Below are 15,576 nucleotides of genomic sequence, written 5' to 3' on the forward strand. Positions count from 1 at the left end.
CTAGAATCACCCAGAAAGCTTGTGGAAAACAAGACTACCTGGCTTCTTGCCAGAATAAGGGAATCTCAATCTCTGGTAAGAGCGTGGGAATCAGAACTTTGTATATTGTTATGTAGCTAGCTAGTCACACAAGGGCCTGAGGCTTAGGAATCACTCATCCCCTCAACTACTCAGTCTTTGAGTCTTTTTGAAAATAAAAAATATAACAGATACAGGCTTTTATTTTTCCATCATGCACGCAAGTTTACAACTATTTATACTGTCTGGGAACAAAGAAATAAATGCATTATTACCAGGTGTCAAATTAGCAAGTAAGAAAACCAGTTACTGATTAGTTTTGGGAGGTTATTTTCACAGAACAGAGCAACAATTTCCAAATTATACTTCCAAAACTGGAGTTATAAGACCAGGACAAGCTGATATCAAATCTAACAGTTACATAAGTCTCCATCTTACACAGGAAAGAAAGACTAATATTCTGGTGAAGGGCCTCAAGTAAGCACCACATCCTATCAGTCTTTGGAACAGTTTACAACAGAACAGTCCCTCCCTCCTTTGGTGGATGCAGGGGAAAGGGAACATCCCCTTCATCTCTCTTTGAGACTTCTTGTTAATTCTGAAGACCTGTAATTCTAAGGTCCATCTCTGGAACTTCATTAGTTAAAATTAAGTACAAAAAGCAAACCTGATGCAATAACAATGTACCCCAGCGCTATCACCACCAAAAGAGAGTCCCAGTCTCCCAAAGTAGTCACAGTTGAATTGGCACAGTATCTTGGACTTCCGATTAATATAGGCAGGAAGAGAGAGAGAGAATGAAACCAGATTGATCATAAGTTAATAACTGATGTAGCCAGGTGATAGGTACACAGGGTCCATGGACTATCCTCTTAACTTCTGTGCATATCTAAAACTGTCCATAATAAAGAGCAAAAAGTTTAAAAGAAATAAAAAGCAGACCTATACAGCTCTATTTTCCCATTAGGCAAAAATCAGGACCATGGTAAGATTTTACTTTGAGGCAAAATAAGCGGCATATAGCATTAATCTTCCCCATATATAAGGCTACACCGAGAACAAAAAAGAAAGCATCCAAAGTAACACCTTTCTGCTTCTGTTTTCTCTTATTCATAAAACACAGTAATGATGAAACGGAGATTGGACAAAACTTGGAGCATATCCCCACCTAGACAAAAATTTGGACATACCCTCTCCTTTGGTGGATACATCCTGTTACCCTGTATTTCCCAGCAACCCCTTTAATTCTCCCATCTCCACCCTTGGGAAGGTCCCCCTGTGTCCCCTCCATCACTGAGAGACAGGCATATTCTCCCTGAGCTTTCTTAAGCCATTTCTATCTGCTTTTCCAGGCCCACTCCATACTAGACTTATTCCCATACTATATTTTTGCTCCAACTCCCCTGTGTAGTGCACCCTCTCTACAACTCTTTAAGTCAAGGCCTCCAGAGCCCTCAGAGCCCTCAGAATGAGGTCTTCCATACAGAAAGGGAAGCTGTAGGGAGGGCAAGTATAGCTACAGTCCTACTTCCCGACCCCCAAGGATGAGAAGGGGAGAGAACACAGAGAAGCCTGGGCAGGGAGGGCCCAGCTCAGCTTTTACACCCTGTGGAAATGAGTCTTGGAGATCCAGAACAGATTCTGCCCATCCCTGTCCCCAGGCCCCCAGAAGAGAGCCTTGGGATTCCCCTATACTAGAGACTTAAGCCTACTCCTATGGGAATTCGAAGGTAGAAACAAAGAAGGAAGAGCAAGTCAGGAAATACGGAGGTATGAAATGAAGTAGACACAGCTTCACACATCAGAACTACCTTTTCCCCAGCAACCCCACTGCAGCACACTGCATTCTATGAGTCTAGTCTCCACCCTCATTTGGAGCCACAGCATAAGGACAGTGAGCACATGTCCACACATACCAGCCCACCCATCAGTCTGACAGCCAACAGGATTCTTGGAAGGCTGGGGAAGATAGGTGTGTGTCTCATGCACTGGCAAGGGGCCTGGGTCCACAGGCAGTTCTTGAGGTCCTTGTTGAACAGGAAGTCAGTTGGGGCTGATAAGAACCTAGACAAAATTCCATGGCCTGAAAGGAATGAGGCAGGCGCAGAGCTTGATGAAGGTTCACCAGTGGAAGGGCCCAGAGGCAGGAGACACATGATGGTATAGAACACACGGCATACTGCTTCTCATTCTTCGCCTCATCCAGGCCCAGCAGTCAAGCGCCAGTGTGCTGCACATCCAGCAGGAGAGCATGGACGATTGTCCAAAGCCAGAGATCCTGTAGGTGGTGCCTTGGCTAGTAACCCCAGGGCTACTGAACAATCAGTTCTGGCTGATGGTCAGTACCATGTGCATTAGCTTCATTTTGCAGTGGCAACAGGAAATCTTGCCATAGACAGCATGCATGGCCAGCAGGAACGCAAAGCCCACCGAAGTCACCGGCTCTGAAGGGGCAGAGCTAAGGAAGCACTGACCCTCTTGGACAATGACTCATGACCGTCCATGTTGAAGAGGTGGGAAAGGCCCGAGCCAAGAACAAGGTGCGGGCTTGTAGATAGGGCAGCACACATATGAAGCATGTGTGCTTAACATATAAACGGTAGGAGCAGGATCACATAACCTGTGACACTAATGTGAAAAAGCAAGGCCATGGGGAGGCAAAAGAACATGATCCTAAGTGCCATATTCTTGTAACCGAAGTTCAAAGGGAAGAGTGCACAGAGGCCAAGGCAAAGGGAAGGCAGCCAGCCAAACACGCATGGTCCAGCAGGTCCAGCAGACCTGTGCAAGGTTACTGGGATTTGTTTACCCCAGGCTCAGGGGTCTGCACTGGCTGCCTTGCTGGGCCTTGCTTGCCTTCCTTTCCTTTCTCTGCACGGGCCCCTTCACTCATAAGGTAGTACTGCAGGGGATTGGGCCACAGTTCCTCATTAATAATCTCAACAATCTTGTCGGACTCAATAGAAATGTGGTTTGAGAACCACCCAAAGAAGCTCGGGCTGTTGTCTGGGTTCCCCTGGCTGAGGAACTGGAGATCCTGCCCTGGGAGCCACTGGATTGGAGTAGAGCGAGACACCACCTGACCCGAGGGGCCACACCCATATTCCTTGATGAGCACCTTGTTTTGGAAATAGGGGTTGAGCGCGAAGTAGAACTTGATTTTGTAGCCCAGTCTGGCGAGGCCAAGCTCTTCCACCTCCAAGCTGTTCAGGTAGCCGAGCACTTCTTTGTCTTGGCTGTTGAGAAAGGACGACAGCTGCGGGTGGTTCTGGAAAGCCTGCCCCCAGAAGCCGGGGATGCTCTGGATGAGCAGGTTCCTGCGCTCCAGGTGGTGCAGGCGCAGCTGCCCGAACTTGCGCGAGAGGCGCAGGTAGGCCCGGTCCGCCTGCGCGTTCATGGTCTCCAGCTTCAGCTGCACGGTCTCCAGCGTGTCCATGCTGCCCGCCGTCGCCGCGGACGCGGGCCCGGCCTCGCTCTCCGCCTTCTCCTCCACCAAGGGGGCCGCCGCACCCTCCCCGGCCGCCCCTTTCTTGGGCTTCGCTCCGGCCACGGCCTGAGGCCCCTTCCCCGCCGGGGCCTTCTTCCCCGCGTGCCCACGCAGGTTTCGAACGCGGGGGCCATTTCTCGGCCTGCCCACGGTGCCCACGGTGCCGACGAAGACGGTGTCCGTCGCCAGGCGCTCGGCGAGGGCCGAGGCCCTCCCCAGGCCGAGCCTGGCGGCCGCCTGCCCGCGCTCACCCGCCGCTCGCAGCGCGAGGCCGCAGTCCAGTGGGAGGCGGCAGGCGGCCTCCTCCCCCAGCCCCGGCGCGGGGGCCGCGGGGGCCGCGGGCGCGGCGGGGTCCGGGCCCCCCCACCCCGCGCCCGCCCGCACCTGTGCCGCCAGGGCCTCCTCCCCGAGCCTCTGGCGCTGCGGCGGGTCCGGGGCGTGCGGGGCGCGGTCGGGAGCGGCGCGGCCTCGGGCCTTGGCGCGGCCCTTGCCCCGGCCTTTGGCGCGGGAGGACTTCCGGCCCCGGCTTCGGCCGCTCATGGTGGCAGCTGACCGGCCTCCAAGCCACGCTCCGGCCTCGGTGCCTCCGGCGTCAGCTCACTGTCCCAAGCGAGGGGTCTCTCCATGGCAACCGCGGACGTCACGGCTGTACGCCGCGCGGTCGCGCGAGGGCCGGGCGCGCCCCGTGATTGGCTCCAGCGCCGCAGCTGCGCAGGAGCGACCCTCCCGGACGCCCCTTCCCCCGCCTCGCCCTCGCGCGCTCCGCGCTGGCTTTGGGGGGCGGGGGGGGGGGGGCGGCGGGGGGCGGTTCCCCTTCACCTCGTCCCGGGTCTCGGGGCTGGTGGGACAGCCTCTGCGCACGCCGCGCACAGCCCGGGGGCGCCATCATGTCGGCCCCTTTGCCCACCCTCTGCACCAAGCACCTCCAGCGCCCCCTTTGTCCCCGGGACTGTCGCGATGGCACTGCTAGCGGCCCCGGTCGCACCCTGGAAGCCTCCGGGGCGAGGGAAGGTGAGTGCACGGGACGCCCGGCCGCGAGCGCGTCCTCGCGCGCTGGATGCAGACGGTAGCTGCAGACCCAGCTGCAGCTGGAAATTGGGGGTTGCGAGGGAGGCTCCCGCTAAGCGCTCTGGGTGCGTTATGCCAGCAGATGGGGCGCTGTTAGCGGGCCCACCCCCCAGGTGAGAGCAGGCTCAGCGGCGCCCGGGGGCGGTCCCGGGAGAACCCAGACGGCGGCGGGAGCCAGCGCAAGGCCAGCGCGACCGACCGGCCGGCCCGTAGCTGCGCTTTGTGTTCACAGGCCCCCCGCCCGCTCGGCTCTGCGGGGCCGGCGCGTGGGACCCCGAGTGGAGCCCGCAGGAGTGTGGCCAGAGTCGAATTATCACCCAGGGAGCAGAGCGGGGTTTCCCAGGCTGCGGCTCCGGAGAAGAGCCTCCGTCGTTGCAGGGAGCAGGCCCCAGAAACCCCTTCGGCCCCGCGTGGAAACGGCCCGACGGCCTGGCTCCTGTTGCCAGGGGCAACCGTGGACCAGGCGCTCAGTAGCCCGCTGATGGGACCTGGAGACGGTGAGGCCCGTGGTGAGAACGTGGCCTAGAGGAAAGTGTGAATGAGGACCTTTGCAGGTGTCCTTTGGCTCGGAGGGGAACCAGAAGTCCCGTGAAACCGCCCCGTGGAGAGAGGAGCCGCAAAGCCCCTGGGAGCCTGACACCTCTTACTCTGCTTATCAGGTGTGACAGCGAACCAGCGCCTGGCATCACCGGGAAGCTTGTTTGAAATGCAGAATCTCAGGCCCACCTAGACCCACTAAATCAGGATTTAGACACTAACAAGGTCTCAGCTGGTTTGTAGGCACATTAAAGTGGATGTAGACAGGGAAAAGGAATTATTTTGATACGGACAGGCCTCACTTTAAGACAGGCCAATACAAGTGACCTCTAACCTTCTCAAAGGCTGTCCCATAGCCTGCAAAGCTCTACATGATGTAGCAAGTTTGGCCTCCACCACTCGCCAACCTACCTCTCTGACCTCTCCCACCCCACCCCCTCTCAAACTCACTAGCAAGCGCCTGCCTCCTTTGCACTGGCTCATCTTTTGCCTTAAATGCTCCCCAGATATGGTCAGTCATCTTGACTGGCTACCTTCACACTTTGCTTACACGCCACCTTCTCAATGACGATCCTATTTAAAATGACCACCCATCCCCATCCCTCTTACCCTGCTCCAATTTTTCTTTTTTCATAGCAGTTATCAACTTCCAACACACTATACCAATTATGTTTATTAACTGCCCCTCCTCTCTAGACGGTCAGCTCCATGAGGGCAGGGATCGTTGGGGGTGTCATTCCTATGTGCCTACAGCAGTGTCTGATACATGAAGAGCACTCATTGAATAATTGTTGAGTGAAAGAACCAATCGAAGAATGTCCAAAAGGGGTTTATAGATTGCCTGTCTGAAAGTCGGAGTGCTCCTTTTTCCCCCACAGCAGCCATGTTATAGATGAAAGTTATATACTCAGATCAACACCATAAGCCTATTAAACTCATAATTTAGCCAAAAAGTTATCTTTTGTTATGGGCACTATTCAGGGACAGTTGTTAGGTGAAAATCTAAAGTGATAAATTTAAAAAATATATTGAATTAGAGGAATTAATATTTGACTTAAAGGGGATTAATCCAAGGATTACCCTAAATTCCTTTTGAAGGCCCTTTCATAGTCACTCCTTTCCAAGGCCTTCAATGATCATCCCAAACCATAATAAGCAGCTCTGTCCTTGATCTTACGGGGGATTCGTTAACTATAATATCCATTTGGCAATTAGACATGCAGTTTTTTGCCAGTGTTTGTACAAAATTGCCTCTGAAGCTAAATAACCATAGTCTGAAACTCTGTAAATCTCAGAAAATATTTAAAATGTCAACTGAAATGGTCACATCCTTCTACAAACTGAAAAAAATTGATGGGTTGGCCCACTTCTCAGAGCACTCACAGCTTGACCAACCTCTGCTGTCCAGAACCTTAATCCAACGTCAGCATCTGCGTCACTTAACGCTCACCCAGGGCTAAGCCACTGCAGGATTAGCATAGGCTGGACCACTGCAGAACGATGTTTATTATACAATCTGCCTTGAGCCTCTTTTATCAAGCCAAAGAGATAAGCCGCAAGTGAGGGAAAATAAGAGACTAGCACCTTATATAAAAAGCCTCATCTGGTCCGGGTCACCCAGCCCCTGTGGCTTCTGTATTTAAGAGACTGGTCTGTGTTGCTGAAGTGAGCTGTTAGTTTTCTTCTGAACTATGAATATTTAACTTTACCTGGGCCTATAGCTTGGGTTCTAAATTAGATAGTGAACTATGTAAGGGTAGAGACTGTCTTTTTTATCCTTCAAAGTATCTAGCAATGGAAAAAATATCCTTGGGTGAGGGTAAAAAATACATACATCATCCCTTAATTGTGCCATCTTGAGTAACAGCTATTTCAGAGTTGCCATCAAATCCTCACCTGCCTTCCTGCCTTAACACCAGGCAGACTCCTACCTGAGGATATTTTTTCCATTGCTTTTCAGAGAAAGTGGAAGGGAGGGAGGGGGAGAGAGAGAGAGAGAGAGAAGAACATCGATGTGAGAGAGACACGTAGATTGGTTGCCTCCTACACGTACCCCAACCGAGGCCTGGGATTGAGCCTGTGACCGAAGTACCTGCCCTTGGCTGGAATCCAGCCTGGTACCCTTCAGTCCCCAGGCCAGCACTTCAGCCACTGAGCCAGACTGGCTAGGGCAAGGGATGATATTTTTATCAAGCAAGATTTTTATCTCTTTTCATTTTAGATTTCAAAATGATGATGTCTGTTTTTAACTGGTTTACTTTTTTCATATGTAGGACTTTATGCTACCTCTGATTCCTTAACATGTGTAAAGTAGACTCCAAAAATATTTCTCTCTCTATAATATGAAGGCTGTTTAAGACCAGCAGAGACCCATCCGTGCTGCCGGCTGTCCCCAGCAGCCGCATCTGCAGCTCTTTACTGAGTGATGAACACACTTCTGACATAAATGGTAGACTTGAGTGACTAACTTCCTCTCTGGATTATTTTTTTCTCCCCTTTTTAATCAATACCCACATAACTGATCAGGTGGGCCATATGGCCCCTCTGATTCACACATTAAGACAATTAGGACGCCAGCCAGGTAATTCCTCAAGCTGGCATTTTTCCTAAGACAAGAAAACCAAAAGCTTTGTCTTCCTCTGAAAAAGCCAACTCCATCTGGTCTTGGGTATAATTCAGGACTAATTCATACACTATCCAGCTAAAAATGAGTATAACCATATTTAGAGAAAATATTGAGTAAGAGCGAATTATGTGGCAGTAAGTTTCCCACTGAAGAATTTGGACCAAAATGTGATAGTAAAAATCTAACATGGGAAGAATGACCATACTGCGTGTGCTTAGATTTTACACACACTCTGAGAGGGAGATGCTGGTCACAGAGAGTAACCAGACTCCGCCTCTCAGGGACCAAGTATCAGAGGAAGAGTTTGGAGGCTTGGGGATCCTTACAGCTGTGAGCTCTAAGATGATGGGGGGAGACTTAGACATATAAAGTCAAGTATATAGAAAGATAAAAGATTTATTTTCTGGCACCAAGACTTATAGAGGGTACGTCTTCCCATGCTGTAGCCCTGTTTTCATAGTCTGTCTAGTCCAAAGACTCCCCAGGATTCTAATCCAGGTGGAGAAGCATACTCTTCTCTGAGGACCCAGGGATGGGGTGATGGTTGCACCTTGAGCAGTGTTCCAAGAAGCCTTGAGGATCCATAAAGTTGTCTCAGAAAGGGCCAGACAGAGGGACACACACTCTTACAGCCCTTAGCCTCGTTCCTGGGGCTTGTCACATAAGCTAAGGCTGGGATAAGAAATGGGGCTTTCAGTAATGAGACGCAAAAGGGAAGAAGAGAGATGAGTTCCTTTTGCTGTACTAATATGCAAAATCTGCTAAGGGAGGCTCCATTTTAGTGATCTGGAAGATTTGTCTGCTAAGTATTTGTTTCACCTGAGGTTATAAATGGTTCTGCCTCCCTCTTACTCTGCACGACCCGTTCAGAGAAGATGGAACCGAATGACTGGCCATCCCTGCAGGAAGCTAAGGAGATAAGAGGGAGGAGGGAGGAGGGAGGTGGGAGGAAGTTAAAGGGACAGTTCCAGGGAGGAACAAAGAAGAGAGGGTGTCAAAGGCGGAGGTTTGTTCTCTGTGCCACCAAAAGGGTGGCCATGTGGTTGAGCCCGTGGCTCTTGAGGTGAGGGTGGATGGATGTTGGACAGGCACACCTCTGAGGCCCCTCCCTCCCTTTCAACTCTTTGGGATCCGGTGTGCTCTGGAATGGCTGCCAGTGAGGCTTTTTATAAAAAAAAATTTTTTTCATTGTTTTTATTGATTTCAGAGAGAGGAAGGAAGAGGGAGAGAGAGAGAGAAAAACATCAATGATGAGAAAGAGTCATTGATTGCCTGTCTCCTGCACGCCCCCTGTGGGGATCGAGCCCACAACCCGGGCATGTGCCCTGACGGGGAATCGAACCATGACCTCCTGGATCCTAGGTCGATGCTCAACCATGAGCCACGCCAGCCGGGCCAATAAGGCTTTTTAACAAACACTGTTGCTGTACCACTTCCTTTCACAGGAGTAGTGAAAGCACATACATAAAAGGCTTCTGCTTAAGATTTATGTGAATTTTTAGAACAAAAGCTTGAAATCCCACAGTTTAGCCCAATCTTCCAATTTCATGGGAAAGGAAGTAGAAGCCCTGATGAAAGGCTTGCCTAAGGTCACAGAGAGAACCAGTCCAAAGGTGGGACCAGAACCAGGACCTTTGGCCCCCAGTCCAGTGCCCCTCCCCGATAGCTCTGTGTCCCTGACCCAGGGCACCTGTCTCTGGTGCTCACAGCCCATCAGTTCACTGGGTAACCTCACCTCCAGTTCACACGAGGGAGGCTGCGTTGTTTGGGTTTTGCAGCAGCATCACTTGCTTGGAAAGGACCCCAACCCTCATCTCAGTGTTAACCAGGCTCATCTAAAAGCCTTGGCCCCAGAGGCTGTGGACTTCTGCTCCCCCCAGGTTCCCTGCACCCTCAGGCCCCTTCCTTTTTAGCCTGCCTTGTACTCCTTTGAAATGCCTCCCTGGCTTGTCAGGATGGTGCAGCGCCTAGCTGGCTGCCAGTTGGGTTTTCTGTGGGTTTGCCACGTTGCAGTGACAGGGCTGTGTCGAGGCCCAGATGCTTCAGCATAAGTAAATAGCACATCTGGGACCTGGCAGGGGCCCAGCTGCATATTACAGAAAAAGCCCGGGTGGAAACAGAGCCAAATGATACACAGCTGGAAACTGTTAAGTTAGGAGTGAGGTGGGGAAGCAGTTCAAGAAGAGAGAAAAAAATAGAAAGGGAGAGGAAAAGATCAAACTAGGGATTATGGTTGTTCGAAAGGCTCTGAATTTTAATTGCCAAGAAACAGGCCCATGGTTTGCACAACAGTTGAATTAAGAGCATGCCTACAAAAACGATAGTTTATAAAAATTGACCCCACGGCGCAGAGGTTGAACAGAGCTGGGAAGCTTGACTCCTGGACATCTGGTGGCCTTGACTGTGTCACATCGGTGTGGTCACCTCCTAGCTATTTGAATCCATAATGGCCTCATGGTGGGCAGGGTGAAGGAGGTCAGCCCTGGTGAGAGCCCCAGGCTCCCTGCCTGGATCACCCTGTTTGGGAAGCTTAGTGAGTTCCCGGGCTGCTGGGCAGACTCGGCGGAACAGGCCTGTTGTGAACATGCCGAGAACCAAAGAAGAGGCCGGGGAGGAGCAGGAGGAGCTGCAGTGATGTCACTCCCCCAGCCCACAGGCCCAGGCCGATGATTCACGAGTGAATAAGCAACGGCTGCAGAGGGCGCCGCTCGCACCCACACCCACGGCCAGAGCCCCAAAGCTGCAATGACGTCACCAAGCAGAGGAGAGGAAGTTTAAGGGAAGGGGAAATTAGGGCAAAAGGAAGAGAGAAAAAACACCCATTTCTCTCCCTTTTAATGGAAACCAAATGCATGGATTACCTTCTTAATGGGTAGCTTGATTTAATCTCCTGGATTAAAAATACCGCAAATTAAGCCATCATGAAGAGATGCCTAAATGCAGGTTTTCTAAGCAAAGCAAAACATTGCAGGGCAGAGCTTTTCTAGATCCTTCCAGGCCCTCCCACCTAATCCTAGTCCCGTGGCCTGTGATGCTAGGTGAATCCTGCTGTGCTAGAGACAAGTGGGCTCCTCCTGCCCACTTGGTGCCAGACTTTGAGGGCCTTAAAATGCAGGCTTGTTGTTTTATAAGTAAAGCAGGTGACTAAAATTAGAAATAGCCCTCGAGGTAACACTTGGTTTGGTTGAGATTCCAGGTGTCCTGCATACACAGGAAACCTGAAAGGGTAAATGACTTTTTTTGGGTCTTGGTTGGGGAAAGTTTCTAATTGGCAATGATTACACTTTGGAGAACTCTCAACATGACTGAACCATAACACAAGGACTAACCGCGGATGCTAGCTCTTAGTTTGTAGGGTTCCAGCATTCCAGTGGAGGGGAGAAGCCAGGTGACCTTCCCAATATCATTTATAGTGATTCCGAAATCTTTTAGGGAGTATGGTTGGAAGTTGATATGATGCAGTTACGGACCTATGCATAATTTTAAAACCTTTGTTCATTCACTCAAGAGGCATTTACTGAGTACTTTCTAAGAACCAGGCATCATGCTGGAAGCTGGGATAAATTACTCAGTGAAACGAAGCCCCTGCCCTCATGGAGCTTATAGACCAGCAACCAGAGCTCTGCAACCATTGGAACAGTGAAAACACAGCTCTTAATTTTGTTCAAAATTAACGTCTTGGAGCACCAATCAATTCTAGGCTAAGAGGAAAACAAAGACTGCAAAGCTCTGAAAACATCCCTTTCCTCAAAAGACAATTATATTTAGAAAAAGCTTAATTTTGTGGCATTCCAAGAACACAGAAACTGCATGAGGGGGGTAAGCCAGAATTCCTCCTGCAGCCCGATTATTAATTATTAATTAAAATCTCCTATCGGGGACTCCAAATTGGGTTTATTTTAGGATGCAATTGAGCGACTTCCCATGGCACACAAGGTCGTGCATTTCTCTCCAGGCCCATCCCTTGCTGTAGCCGTGCTGAGGTACCTGTGGTCCCCCAAATGTGCTACTGTCTGTCTGCCCTGCACCTCTGTCCACCGGGAACATCCCTCACTGCCTCTTTGGTTGAGTCTTACACACTCTTCGAGACCCAGCTCAGGACTTCGTTCAGGAAGACTTGTGTCAGTTTGTGTGTTTTCAGCGTCAACTAACAAAACGTTAAGCTAGGTATTCAATACAGTCCAACACAGTGGTCCGTTACCTGGCGAGGGGATGGCGGGCAGTTCCAGAACCAGCTGACCTGGTGGAGAGCTGCTGTCTGAGCTCTAAGCTGCCTTTCCTCTGCTTTGTTTTCTCTAAATGGTCTCAAAATGTGTGTCTTGACTCCAAACATCAGACCCGCACACAACCACATCGGAAGGCAGAAAGAAGTGAGGGCTTCCCCTCAAACATCTTGTTTTTATCAGAGAAGAAAATCTTTCCCAGCAGATTCCCCTCTGGTCCCATTCGGTAGGTGTGGGTCACTAACTCACCCTAGACCAATGCTGCCGGCAAAAGGAGAGGGGCTCCTGTGGCTCACCCAGGGCGGGGGAGAAGCTTCTCGTCTGAGTGCTCTGCCTCACAGGCGAAAGTAGTGATCCGAGAGCATGAATGCGGGACTGGCGGTCGGGCAGGCTTCCCGCAGCCGGGGCCGCTCGCCCCCCAGAGCGCATTGGGCCTCTGCAAGCACTCTGTGAGTGTGCCTGCCGGCTACACGGCAGTGTTGTTCACACAGCTGTCTCCTTACACTCACCTCCGTACAGTCGGGCCCTGTTTTATTTATCTTTGACTCTTCAACACCTAGCAAGGGCCTAGTGCATAGCAGATGCTCAATAAAAATTACTGTTTGAGCCCTGTCCAAGTAGCTCAGTTGGTTGGAGCATAGTCCCGAAATACCGGGCTTGTGGGTTTCATCCCCAGTCAGGGCACCTACAAGAGTCAACCAATGAATGCATAAGGGGTGGAAAGAAAATCAATGTTTCTATCTATCATCTGTCTATCTATCTACCTACCTATCTATCATCTATCATCTATCTATCATCTCTCTACCTATCATCTATCTCCCTTCCTCTCTTTAAAATCAATAAAAATAAAAATAAGTTATTATTTGAGTGATTTAATTAATTAATTAATTAATTAGTGAAATGTCCAGGACCCTTTCCACATTGTCTAGGACTTTGGTTGCATTAGTGCTAGTAATCTGACCATCTACATAGTAATAGAAAAAATAGACTGGTATTTGACTAGACATTTTGTGCTATTTGCTCCATGCCATTTCTATTGTTTTATTGCTTTTGTGACTCAGCCCGATGGTTGGTGACTTCTGCAGTAGCAACCAAATGACCACGTTCTTCATTAAATAGAGTCCATGGCTCCCGGCTCCCGGGAGGACCATGCTGGGGTGGAGCTGTTCCTTTTCTGTTGCTCCCTCCATCCTCTGCCCAGCCAGCACGGATGGATCAACACCTCCCACCAGCTCTCAGTGTCTGGGGTGGAACTTCAAAGGCGTGGTCTCTCTCTCTGGGTCAAGTTGACCCCTAACTTTCATCTTCTTCATTCTGACTCTCCCTCTGTGGAACTGCATCATCGCTGCAAAGTGGTGGACAGCTTCTCATCCAGAGCCTTAGCAAATATTTACTGAGGGAGTTAGTAAATTAATCCTCTAACTGACCGTGTATAATCTTCAAAGACAGAGCAGACAGGAACTCTAATTTAAAAGGTATGAGCCACAGCTAAAACACCATTGAAAATAACCAGATTAGCAGCTTTTTACCAGCCTTGACCTTCTGTTCTCAAACTAATTACCTGCTTATGTAACTGACCTTATTAAGGCCTGTTGACACCTTAAGTTATCTTTGGAAACCAAAATCAAACTCAAATACAATTTATGATCTTACCAGTTTCAAAAACTGACATTTTGATGTGTTCAGAATTCCCTATTGAATTCAAAAATCCAACTCTAATCTTTGGTGGGAAAGGGGAGGAATGAATCCAGTCAACCAGTAAATGATGAATAAAGCGATCATCGACTAACTTAGGCATGAAAATAAAAACAGAAGTATCCACCGAAGTACAAGCTACTAATTTTCTAATAGAGGATCAGCATTCGCTAGTTGATGGAAATTTTGTTTTTGAGATTTATATGGAAGGTGGTTCCTTAGCAAACCAAAGAACTGCAGAGTGATGTCATGTCGATATCCATGTGACCATAAGCATTATGCCTGTGACAGAAATCATGGCCAGAGTCTAGACCACAGTCGGCACAGTCAGAACATCAAACAAAATGTTCTATTAGAAGTTAGGTCCATGAAAACAAAGTCATGGAATCATGCCCCCGCCTGCCAGGCAGGAGTATATCCTGACACAGGTCCCCTGAGGAGGACTTGTCAGAGGACCAGTAAGACCAAGATGGCAACCTAGCTATTGGGCGTGGTAACCCACAGGCACAACTTAACAATCCAGTAATCAGAAATGGGCTCATTTGGCCCCAGATGCAAGCCAACCTCTGAAACAAAGGAACAGAACTGCCAACAAGCATTGCCAGTCACAACAAACCAAAGACCAACCTTGGCTCAGCGGGTCATAAGCTCCTAGCAGCAGAATCAGCCAGATAGTGACAACACTATTTATAAATAATATTAATGTTTGGGCCGACTCTCATCAAGTGAAGATGAGCTTTAATACAAACCTTAACTGAAGAAGAAATCAAGTTTTATTTCATTTATTTTTTAATATGTTTTTATTGAGTTCAGAGAGAGGAAGGGAAAGGGAGAGAGAGAGAGAAACATTGATGAGAGAGAAATTTCCATCAGCTGCCTGCTGCACGCCCCATGCTGGGGATTGAGCCCAAAACCTGGGCATGTGCCCCGACTGCAATCGAACAGATAAACTCCTAGTGCATGGGATGACGCTCGACCGACTGAGCCACACTGGCCGGGCAAGAAATCAAGTTTTAAAGAGGGGAAGGGACCTGCCTGGTCTCATATGGCTCTCTCTAGGAGAGTTAGGACTGGTCCTCTGGATCCCTAACTCCAACCATGGTCTCTTTCCACTTTCACACTCTACCATAAAGCCCCTACACATTGCCCTGCCTGCAGCTGGCTTTCAATAAAACTTGGTAAATAAATCATGTCAATCGTGATTATATATTAGCACAAGTAGATCTCATATAATTGGGGAGAGGCCCCTCTTTAAGAAAAATGAGAAATATAAAATTTGGTACAAAGGTGAATATTTCTTTAGACTGAGAAAAAAAGTATAACAAATTACAAACATAACAAAATGAGCTAATACCACAGTATCACAAAGTTCATAAATATTCTATAATATTCTAAGTAAACCGTTGCCTCACACATTGTACTTCCTTCCTCACAGTTTTCAGCTCCATGTTTTCTGGTTAACTCTTCATAAAATAACAATTATATGATCTTTGCTAGAGAGAAAACAGGAAATCTTATCTTTCTTCAGGCAAAAAAAAGAGTTAAGAAAGTCAGGCCATGGGTCTAGCTGCTAGAGCACTTTGAGGAGGATTCCAAGGTGGCAGCTTTCTGGGCCTAGTGGAAATGGGGGAGGTGGCCCATTAGTGATGTCTCTGTTGGGTAGAAAAATGGAAGCAGTGGCAGGCATATCTGCAGACCTTTCCCTAGAAAATATTGTGGCGCTGAACCTGCTGGCGGGGGTTAAATTATCTCAGCTGTAGAAGGAAGCAAACCACAGAGGCTGGGAGAAGGCAGGCCTGACAGTCACATTTTTGAAATGCCATTTACGGCCTGTGCCGGCTGTGATTACACTGAGGCTGACAGTCGTGTGATTAAATGCACTGAGATTAGTCTGAATGGTCTTTTCTCCCGGTTGATTTTCG

General features: G+C 49.3%; 1 protein-coding gene and 1 long non-coding RNA gene across 5 annotated transcripts in view; one reads left to right on the forward strand and one right to left on the reverse strand.

The window, feature by feature from the left end:
• Positions 1-203: 203 nt before the first annotated feature.
• Positions 204-4,138, reverse strand: TSPYL5 (TSPY like 5). The gene has a single exon (XM_081117146.1). The coding sequence runs from the start codon at positions 4,043-4,045 to the stop codon at positions 2,810-2,812; it is 1,236 nt and encodes a 411-aa protein (XP_080973272.1). The 5' UTR covers positions 4,046-4,138; the 3' UTR covers positions 204-2,809.
• Positions 4,139-4,274: 136 nt separating this feature from the next.
• LOC308547275 overlaps positions 4,275-15,576 on the forward strand; it is a 33,762-nt gene continuing 22,460 nt past the window's right edge. Inside the window, exons 1-2 of one of the 4 annotated variants that reach the window (XR_013997490.1) lie at positions 4,275-4,516; positions 4,806-5,232. This is a non-coding gene — a long non-coding RNA (uncharacterized lncRNA). The remainder of the gene's footprint in view (positions 4,517-4,805; positions 5,233-15,576) is intronic. The other 3 variants (XR_013997492.1, XR_013997491.1, XR_013997493.1) reach the window with 3 other exon arrangements.

The sequence above is a fragment of the Miniopterus schreibersii genome (genome assembly GCF_964146895.1).
Source record: "Miniopterus schreibersii genome assembly, chromosome: 17".
Lineage (NCBI taxonomy): Eukaryota > Metazoa > Chordata > Mammalia > Chiroptera > Miniopteridae > Miniopterus > Miniopterus schreibersii.

Bases quoted from the DNA above. Each gene is read 5' to 3' on its own strand.
- TSPYL5 (XM_081117146.1), bottom strand. From the start codon at position 4,045: ATGAGCGGCCGAAGCCGGGGCCGGAAGTCCTCCCGCGCCAAAGGCCGG.